This window comes from Aquarana catesbeiana, linkage group LG01 (assembly GCF_042186555.1).
Source record: "Aquarana catesbeiana isolate 2022-GZ linkage group LG01, ASM4218655v1, whole genome shotgun sequence".
NCBI classification, from domain to species: Eukaryota; Metazoa; Chordata; class Amphibia; order Anura; family Ranidae; genus Aquarana; species Aquarana catesbeiana.
The window spans coordinates 902,910,843-902,921,755 of NC_133324.1; the positions used below are offsets into that span (position 1 = coordinate 902,910,843).

The 10,913-nt window shown below is 37.8% G+C and overlaps 1 protein-coding gene across 2 annotated transcripts in view; it reads right to left on the bottom strand.

The window, feature by feature from the left end:
* The window catches only part of CD8B (CD8 subunit beta), a 34,647-nt gene extending 24,100 nt beyond the window's left edge, over positions 1-10,547 (bottom strand). The window contains exon 1 of one of the 2 annotated variants that reach the window (XM_073610982.1): positions 10,331-10,543. In XM_073610982.1, the coding sequence (XP_073467083.1) occupies positions 10,331-10,403 (73 nt within the window). In that variant the 5' untranslated portion in view covers positions 10,404-10,543. Of the gene's footprint in view, positions 1-10,330 lie in introns of both variants that reach the window. The other variant, XM_073610983.1, reaches the window with a different exon arrangement.
* Positions 10,548-10,913: the final 366 nt, after the last annotated feature.

Sequence of the window (10,913 nt, forward strand, 5' to 3'; positions counted from 1 at the left end):
ACGAATTGGGAAAAAATAGTGAAATATTCCAGTACGTACCAGTATAACAGGTAGACTTGGTCAGATCTTTTTTTTTTTGCATAAATCCTGCCACAGTTATGCCAAAACCAGATCATAGACCAATTGGAAATTATGTAGTTTACATTAAAAAAACAACAACTAACCTAAGCCTGCAAGCTACCCTGTGCATCTTTTTCTGAAATATTGTATATGTCTGTTGTAACAAACCCATTAAAATGAAAGAAGGGGGGGGGGGGGGTCGGGACTTTAATTGAAACATGGGGGTACAAAATAAATAAATATAACTGAGTAAAATGTATATTTAATAATTCATGACCAGGGTATATTATGGTAATAATACATCAGAATCCAATTCGATTCATACATGGCAATGATACAAAATCGAACAATGTGCATGATTGAACATATATAAAATACAATTTAGCCAATATAATCAGTGGCCTCTCCTAATCCCCAATATTGATGATAAACAAGGTTATACAGTAAAGTAATACATAGTCCAATGTATCATATACATACACATGCACAGTAGTGCCCAATTATGGGGCCTCATGGATCCCTATCATAAATACTAATTAAATCATCCCATGAGGAATTGACATAGACACCCATGGAACCTATTATCTGAGGTAATAAGCATTGAGTAGTTGGAATGGGCATAACGAGGCAACCAGGTCATTTCCTCATTTAATGTCCCAAATTTTAAACTTTTTTGTAATAAACCCATTAAAATGATAAAAAAGTTAGAAGGAAAAAAGGCCAACTTGTGGCCCTCCAAACTTTATAAATCTGAAGTCTCATCATCAACGCATCTTGGATTTTGATGACAGGCAATAAACTGCAGTCTAGAGGTGCTCAGAGATATTGGATGGCTTCCTTTGGATGACTGTAATCATTTCCAGGAGCAGACTATTATTCTCTATATTCAGTAAAGGGATAAGTGCTGATGCCATGGGTCAACACAATCCTGACAACTAGGATTTAAATTAGGGCAAATGAAAATCTTTTAGCATTGAGGCAATTTTCTTAACATTCATTTTTTCACAAAGCAAGCTAAAGTTAAAAACTGAATTGCATGTTTTGCGTGGTATCATCTTGCATAATTTGCAGTGGGGAGCTGTAGTAGCATTGTTTAGGAATAACAGGTGTCAAAACCTTGCCAGTCCCCCTTAAGATAAGTGCTGCCAGGGGGATATGGCTGCTTCGCCATTCTTTTAATCAAAGTCATACTGGGGGAGATTTGGTAAAACTGGAGCACTCAGAATCTGGTGCAGCTGTAGCCAACCAGCTTCTAACTTCAGCTTGTTCAATTAAGCTTTGACAATAAAACCTGCAAATTGATTGGTTTCTCTGCAGTGCTGCACCATATTGCACACTGTACAGTTTTAATAAATAACCCCCACTGTGTATGTGCAAATATTGGCAATGCCAGAGACTTGAGTAGAAGTCCATATGTGGTCTTGACTGCATGTTTTAAACATAAATACAATTAAGAGCTCTGCTATAATTAGGACTTTAGAGGCAGGTTTTATATTAATTGAAAACGATCAAATATGAGTGCTGGAGGATTCGCTTTTGTGTCCACGCAGTGGACGTTTTAGGATTTTGGGATAGTACAGGCAGTTATAAATTTATATTGAATGATGCAAATCAAAATCACTATTTTATGACTGGCTTGGCTTTTTAAATCAAATTATCCATTTTAACCCAATTCATTGAGAAGCGTGTTATGCTCAATGAAGAGGCTGATGGAACTTGCAATTAGCTTACGCATACATGTAAAGAGTGGTCACTACCAGTGTGCAAAATCCAATACGAAATCTGTACATTTTGGTTGAAGTGCTTAGGCACTGGCAATTTCGGTAGTATGTCAAATATCCTACCAATGACAGATTGTAGCTAGTTCACATGTATGTTATTTTGCACAGGCTAGAGATTCTCATGTATGAAGGAGGACTAGTGATACACGCTATTCAAGCAATAGCAATCTTTTTTTTGTTTGTTGCTACAACTGACATCACTGACTGGCCTACAATTTTTACAGCAGTTGATCTTATTTTGTATGAACATCAGTATTTATCTAAACTACCTACATCAAAAATCAGGGACTCAAGTCAGTTCACTGTCCAAATATGGCTGCCAGCATAGTTTAGGGCGAGCGGCTCACCAATATTGGTCCTCTAAGAGGTTGTATTTTGTAAACTAATTACCTTCAGGTTATCCAGCTGGTCACAAATCAATATACACAGGAATGGTGAACGTTTTGTGAAATAATTTAACCCTACAATTTCCGTATTACCACGCCACAATCATATGCATTGCACGCGGTTGTGGCACGGCCCCCTAGAACTGCATTAGTTGTGCTCGCTGAAAGCAATGTGCCATTAAATTTTTGTCATGGCCACAAAGCACAGCATTGCAGCTGCAGGATGTGTGCAGCCATGAGTGGCTGTATGTTAGTGCTCTGGTGGGAGGGGGAGGGGAGAAAAAAAACCATGGCTCAACCTCCTGGTTTTACTGCCCCTCGGCTGCACGTGTTGAACGAAGCCTAATGCCCTGTACACACGGTTGGACATCGATTGGACATTCTGACAACAAAATCCATGGATTTTCTCAGACAGATGTTGGCTCAAACTTGTCTTGCATACACATGGTCACACAAAGTTGTCGGAAAATCCGATCGTTCCGAAAGCAGTGACGTAAAACACGTACGTCGCGACTATAAAGGGGGCAATAGCCAATAGCTTTAGTCTCTTAATTTATTCTGAGCATGCGTGGCACTTTGTCCGTCAGATTTGTCTACACACGATCAGAATTTAAAGGATTGGATTTTGTTGTCGGAAAATTTTATAGCATGCTCTCAAACTTTGTGTGTAGGAAATTCCGATGGAAAAAGTCCGATGGAGCCCACACAAGGTCGGAATTTTCAACAACAAGCTCCGATCGCACATATTCCGTCGGAAAGTCCGACCTTGTGTACAGGGCATTAGAGATAGATGGGATTCCAAAGTGGGTTTAATGCTCCAGCTCCTACTAAAATCTAGGATATCATACTTGAGTGGACTGATGTTTAAAAAAGCTTATTTGTATAATAAAAATGGTTCTTATTACTTTAGGAAAGTTTCTAAGTGATCCTTAGAATAAAAGATGGTATCATTTGCCAGGATAAACCAGTGATGGCAAGTAGCGTATATAGTCTTCCTTTGTTGTCTTTCTTGCTTTGCTGGACCTTGGGCTGAATAATACAAGTGTATTTTGTTCCTATGTATTCTTTTATACCTTTGGGTGTCACCAGTATTGAAGAAGAAATTAAACAGCAATGTACGTATTAATGGTCCTCATTTCTTTCACAAATGGTTCACAGTAATCTTATTTTCAGGACAAGCTTTCAGGGTGTGTCTCCTTCTTCAAGGTCCAAGCAGTACTTCTTGAACCTTGAAGAAGGAAACACACCCTGAAAGGTTGTCCTGAAAATTTGGAAGTTAGTGCAAATGAAAAAAGTATCATGGACAGTACTCAATTGTCCTTGTTGCAAGTGCACTAATACGGCTACAATCATCTCGGTAATCTTAGCACACTATTGCTGCCAGTTTACCGTTTAAAACAATCTTGCTGTATTCTGCGGTACAAACTTTAAAAAAAATTTACAGTTTCGAAGTTGGACATGTTTTAGAAAATACTGTCAAGTTTTGGTTCAAAAGGAAAGTAACCAGTTCAAAGATTTTTTGTGGTTATTGCTTTGCTGGATGGTCTCAGTAAGCCCTCAACATTCGTGAGAATTTATCACAAATTTTGACTATGTATTTTATTTGTCTAAAAAAAAGACATTCAACAAGGACAAAAAATTAGATATATTCCCTGGTTAGCTTTATATAAAAAGAGGAAGTATTAAAATAACAAAAAGCCATAATAAAAAGCAACTCTATGGTAAATAAAGCTACGCTACATAGGCCCGATATTTTTGTCTTGGAGAATGTCCCTTTATTATTATTCACCTGAACAACATCATTCATTAAAGTTCTGGCATGTTATGCATTTTTCTGCATTGGAAATGCAATGTATGGGCAAGAAAATATACACTGATGACTATGGGAGCTGCTCACAACAAGCCAGGGGCTTGCAAGAAAGTACTGTATGTATGCTGCATTTTGGAAGGGCTGACCTTCATATTGCTATTCAAGTCAATTGAGTGAAATCTTTAACGCAGCACAATTTGCAACAATGTTTGTTGTTGTGCGCACATTAATGCATTTTTCTGATGTGAGACAATCTTAGTCTGATCAGTCATTGTCTCACATCGCCCAGTATTGGACATCTATGCCAATTTTAATCCTTGCTGACCATTGTCTGTTTGCGACATGAAGACCACATCTTCAGAAGACTGATATACTGTTTGGATATCAAACCTACTTTGAAAATCATGTGGCCTCCACCAGTCTGGTGTGACTGATTGTAATGTTACTAAATGTCAAACGGATAACAAGCAAACAAGAACAGATATCTCATGAAAGTCCAAGGTATTGGTCATGGGGATAGTCTACTGTGCTGGAAAGTCTGTACAATTTCTTAAAAGATTACTGCTTTTCCCTACATTCTGTAACCTAAAAAATTTGAGTTAGGTCAAAGGGTATTTCAGGTCCAGATGTACAGAGCTAGTAATAAAGATGACCATGTTTTTTGGGTAGAGTCTTTGTCTACTAATGCTGAACCTGAGACCCCTACTTGACTTACCTTCATTCAGAATAGGACCTATGGTGACCCCTGTGCTTCTACTCGTAATACATTACTAGGCTACTTGGAAAGTATTTTGGAGTTTGTCTCTTCTCTTATATCCTTCTACAATTAAGACCCTGAGTTTCTCACTAGTGATTCTCTGCCTGTCCTACATGGTGGCTAAGTGTACTATTTAGTTGTTGGTTAGATTAAAGGTATTTAGTATGTTCTGTACCTATGTATAGTACCAAGCCTGGGTATGCCCAATAGGCTCTGATTTGTGTTATAACCTTTAAAACCGAATAAAAAGAACTTAAAAAAAAGATGCCCGTGTTTCCCATCTGCCTGCCTGTAGCTGGCTCTAGTAAAAAAAAGTAATAGTACATGTTATGTGCAATAGGGAGGTGAGGCACTAACAGAACTGTACATTTTGTGTTTTGGCAAAAATGCTTAGACCAAATCACACTTTTGTGTTTTGATTTGTTAAAGATCTCGATCTTTAGTGCAGTTCTGCTGATTTTGCAAAAAATTGTATTCTGGTGTAATAAAGGCACAAACAAGTAAGAAACGGATAGGATTGTGGGCCCATTAGCAGCGTTGCATTCTAATGCACGCATTGCTGTGTGCTAAACTGCACGTGTCCAACTCCCCATAATAAAAAATAGCGTCTGTTTCTCTCCCTGCATTGTACTGCAGTGCTTTTGAAAAATATGACTTATGTTTTATCTGTGTTTTAGTGGGTTTGGAGGCCTGTAAAACGCATTAATAATGCATTTTAATGGTTTGACAACGTGTTAACAAGCTTTGGTCAATGACTTTTAGACTGCACGTCTAAATGAGTGTCAACACACAAAAGAAAGGCATGTTGATGCATGACAACGCACTTGCCTGGCGCTACATTAAAAAAAAAGTACTGCCACACACTCATAGATCTAAACAGGCCTTACAAAGTTCTGTCTTTTATTAAATTCCATCAGAGGAAACATATCGCAGCCATATCCTGTCCCATGTCTACTTAAATAATCGGGGGAATTGCAGAACTGCATTATAGAACATATTCTACCACTAACTGTAAGTCCATAAATTATGCAAAAATAGTGGCACAGCAAACAGATTCCTTTATCCAAACTTTGGAAACATTCAGTATGGCTGCTAATAAAAGGCAAAGCACAAATACACTGAAGTTACTTTGATAGGATCCAATATACATCTGAAGATTAGAGTTAGTATTGCCAGCATAAGACAACAGGCGCTCAGCTACCAGCTTGATGATTACATGTTTCAACACGATCTAGGTCTTTTTGAGTCTCCCAATATTCAGGTCGATGCAGGACACATTATGGCCACAAACTGTTTTATATGATGAATTTAATAAAATATGGACTTCTAATCGGGTGCTGCCCTTACTTATTTGCTGCTTGTTGGAGATAACGAAGAATACCTTGATCGTGGATGGTGGTGGCTAAATACTTTGGGTTGCTGAAATTTATGGAGGGCTCCTGGCCTCAGAGACATAGACACTTAACTGATTAAGATGAAAAAAAAAAAAAGGATTTACCACATGTAGATCATAGAAGCATGCTCCCAAAAGACACTAATTATCTTTTGCCAGCTTTTTTTCTGGGGGAATTTATTGAAAAATATTATAATTGTTTGTAAAATCATGAAGACAAAGATTGAGAACATTTGCTTGTGGTTGTTCTTTTCTGTATACCACACTCTGGCCTAGACATGTGATTGCTGTTGTACATTCTTGTACCCACAATGCAACTGGTGTGCAGGGTCTGTTCCTGTGACCTGCATGCAGAAAGAGTTTCTACCCACAATCCAAATTATGTGCACAATCTGTACCCATACCCTACTTGCCACTTTACAAAAAAAACCATCATGTTACACGAGACTGTTAGACAAAGTTGTCTAGAATCAAGACTGCTGCCATGTTATAAGAGACTGCTAGTAAGGCTGGGTTCACGTATGTGTGAATTGGATGCGTTTTTCACCATATCCAATTCGCATGACAGGCGCGCGTGGCCGGCTCTCAATGGAGGCGGTGCACACAGGTCCGGGGTGGCCGTGAAGCGGATTGCAAAAGGCTCCTGTGCGTTTGTGGATCCGGTTCAAATTCAGGCAAATACTCGGACCTATATTGCACCTGAACCGGTGAACAGAAACGCACCGAACCCCAGGCATGAAATGCCTCACATATGTGAACCCGGCCTAAGACAAGAAACTGTTAAAGACTGGGTTACATATGTAAGGGTTGGGAATTCATGAATAAGCACACGCATTCCTGACCCACAGGCAAAATCTGCTGTTCTTTTGTAGCTATGCGGGGGTGCCATTAATTCTTAATGGCCCCCTCACGTATTGGAAAACATGGCATGTTTTCAGGTGCGCAAAATCGCATGCTGCCACATTTTTTTTTAGTTTTTTTAAAAGGGGTTTTCGAATTTTTGCCTCGCAATTCCCGCAGGTATAGCAGCCCGTTCAGATGCAAACGCACCAGTAAATTAGAAAAAAGAACTGCTATAATGAAAGGGATCCTGGATGTTTGGCTGAATTGTATTGGCATAAACATAAGATGGTCTGCATAATAAGCCAAAGAGTTTAGTGCAGTACTGTGAGTCGCGACTCCATTGACCAAACTACCTAAACACTTTTCAACATAGTCCGCAGGTACCTGAGTAGCTGAGGGACTCTGCTATAATGAATATGTTAAAATAAGATACACCAAGACCACAATGCCCCTAATGCAAACCCTATCCTTAAAAATGGACTATTAGTGACAGTCTTGTTTTAAAAAGAATAAGGCTGCAACAGTGCACTTTAAATTAATGCTTCAAGTATCGTTTATAATTATTAGGGAAGCATCTGAATTCATGTGTTTTGGACCTGCTCTGTACAGCACTGAAGCAGCATGTACAAAAAGTTTCTTGCATGTTCAGGTTTGGGTTTTTAAAAACCATATTACATGATAAACCTGTTTCCTGTTATCTGGTCGATACATTAACATACAACACAACATGTTGCAATCTAAAAAAAAATATTTCCCTCTTAGTGTTACTACATGATTATGAATAAAATAATGTGTACAATTTTATTAAAATTGCTTATTAAATATCACGTCAGCTTTCTTTGGGTTTGTCATCTTAAAAGTTGATTCAATCTATGTTACGCAGGCCTAATACCTGAAAGTTGGTAGCCAGAAATTGTTTTAGACAGACATGATTGCTTATGGTGATCATAGAAAAAGGTTTTTTTTTTTTTTGTTAGTTCTGAAAGTATTGTGTTGCTTCCCAAAGCTGCCAATAAATATAATGTATTCAATGCACAGAAAGATTTATAACTGCTAAATGTAACCACAATTTTTTGCAATCAAGTTTATATATTATAAAGGAACGGCACAGGCAGGTTACAAGTAATTCACTATGCTGATTCAATTGAAACTTTTACTTGTTTTACTTTTATGACCTGGAGGCTATTTAAACGTAAGCATCGGGAGTTTTTAACTTTGGCCTAAAATGCAATAAATAATATTGGAGACATATGAATACAAGCAAGTGGTAGGTTTTGTTTTATTAAATTAAAAGAAGAATTGTAAGAGAAACTACCAATAGATGTTTGAGCTAAATGCATTTGAAATAAGTAAATAAATAAAATGTTTAATAAAGGGTATCGTTCGAAGGGCTGAAAAAGATTACTTATTTATAAGTGTATAGTCATAAGGTTTATTATTCACTGCATATTAAGATGTTTCACTGAATATAGCAACAAGGGCAACGGAAGGCCTACACTGTTTATGAACACTTGCGTCATATGTTTTAGACATGCAAAAACTCCTTTCGTTTTAATGTCTAAAGAAACTATTGTTTTCATGTATTTCTAATATCATTTTCTTTAACACATTATGAAAAGTGTCTGAAAAGCTAGAATTTAAATATATATTTACATTAATCAAAGGGATCACTAATGGTTCATTTTTGTTCTTTATAGTGTCAATATATAGTTTGTAAACAGAGCAGAATAGGTAAATCTATTTAATATTATTAGTAGACAATAAAGTATAAATCTTTGAGCCTTTTAAGCCCTACGTCCCTTTTTAAGGATTGGAAATATTGGAATGATATACTGTATTTATGCCACTGTGCGCAAGCAGCTATTGATGTTAATATCAATGTTATTTAAAGTGGCCTTTTTTGTTTTTTTCTAAATAATAACTGTAAAGAAAAAAAGGCTTAGAAATTGTCTGCATGTGCGATATGCTTACATATACAGTTGGGAAGGGGGCCATTTACTATTAAAGCCAGTGATATAGGCCGGGCTATCATACACAGTGATGCGGAGCTGGCGGTAATTCTTTTTGCACCGCCAAGTCTGACGAAAACCATTACTCAATGTGGGCAATGTATGCCCCATTGTAAGTTTAGTTACAGGATCTACCCCATGTTCTTTTAAAACACTGGAGAGTCCAGGCTCATGATAATGAACCCTGCCAGCAAGGTGGTTATTGTTCATGCACTGTCCAGCTATAGATCCAACTCTCAGATTATAAATATATATGGGTGGCATGCATCAGACAATGTATAGGCAGCCTTAGGTCATGCTCAGTCATTTAGGCCTATCAAGCCAACCATGAACACTGAAAGCGAGGTTGTTACTGCTCATGCATTGTCCAGCTATAGAAATTCTCAGATTATACATATATATGGTTGGCAAGCATTTGACAATGTACAGGCAGCCTTAGGTCATGCTCAGTCATTTAGGCCCACCAAGCCAACCATCCCAATGGACGAATTCATTATTGCTTTTGTCCCTTACCACATAGGCCAGGGGAAAAGACCAGCCCGCGGAGTAAAATTAACTGAGCGCAGTGGAATTACCAACAAAGTCTACAGCGATCGGGATAATATTTCCATGCAAATAGTGTCCTAGGTGGTAGCTGATTCCAGTACTACAAGGCAAGAATATCAATTACTATTCCAACTCCGAGAATCTAAGACTTTGGGAAGACATAAACACTTATCTGTTTTAGATTAAAAAAAAAAAAGATTTACTACATCTAGATTATAGAAGCATGGAATTTCCAACAAAGTCTGCAGTGATTGGGATAATGTTTCCATGCAAATAGTGTCCTGGGTGGTAGTTGATTCCAGTACTACAAGGCAAGAATATCAATTACTTTTCCAACTCCGAGAATCTAAGACTTTGGTAAGAGTTGAGAATTTTCACTCAATAAATTGTAGAGGTGTTCACTTAGAATACCCAGCTTCACTTAAATGTAAAGAGTGAAAATTCTCAGCGAGTTTAGAAAATCAGCCTTGAGGTTTTCATATATATTTGCCAACATATACTCTTCTATAGCAGGTGCAATTCTTTAAACAATAAAAAATTGCGTGGCAGCACAAGAAGGGCAATGCAATACAACTTCTTAAAAAAATACTGCAGTAGGAAATAATTTGGATAACAGTAAATGGTTACGATGATAGATCAGTATAATGCTGATGATCACAAGGTTTTGGCAAAGTTAAACAGTTGTTAGTGTGTCTGCTTGCAGACGTGTCCCAGATTTTGGTCCCCCACCATCCCACCTGCTTACCTGTGACACAGAAAGAGATAAGAAAAAAGAACCAGAAGATATTACAGGGTTGGTTCAGTCCCAGCTGCTTCATCTTTGCTGACCCGTTTAGTTGTAATGTGTCTCCAGCTGACTCAATGTAAACCAAATACAATATCCGCCTACAGACAGCCAGCACGTGTCCTAAGGAGAAGCCAATCGCAGAGTCGGGTTACTAAGTAGAAGCTTTGTGACACAGTTCATAGACTTCACCTCTTCTTGTGGCTCGCTGTCCCCACCAATAAGAAAGTTTACATGCTTGCCATGTCACCTGCAGCTTATTGACACATCCTGTCTGTATCTGATACCCAGAGCATCTAGGAAACCAGGTTTTATGCTTTAAGTATAACACCACTTAAGTAACAATTTGATATTATAAAGCAAGGATGTGGAATAATAAAAAAACAAATAGAGCACGTTGCCCATCTTGTTCCATTATACCACTAAAATGCTCTGAAATGTCAAATAAGAAACATTCAATCAGTATACCATTGTCTATGATTAAAATAGAATGTACACGGACACAACAGTCTAAGAACATTCTAAGGAGAGGATATAGCAGATA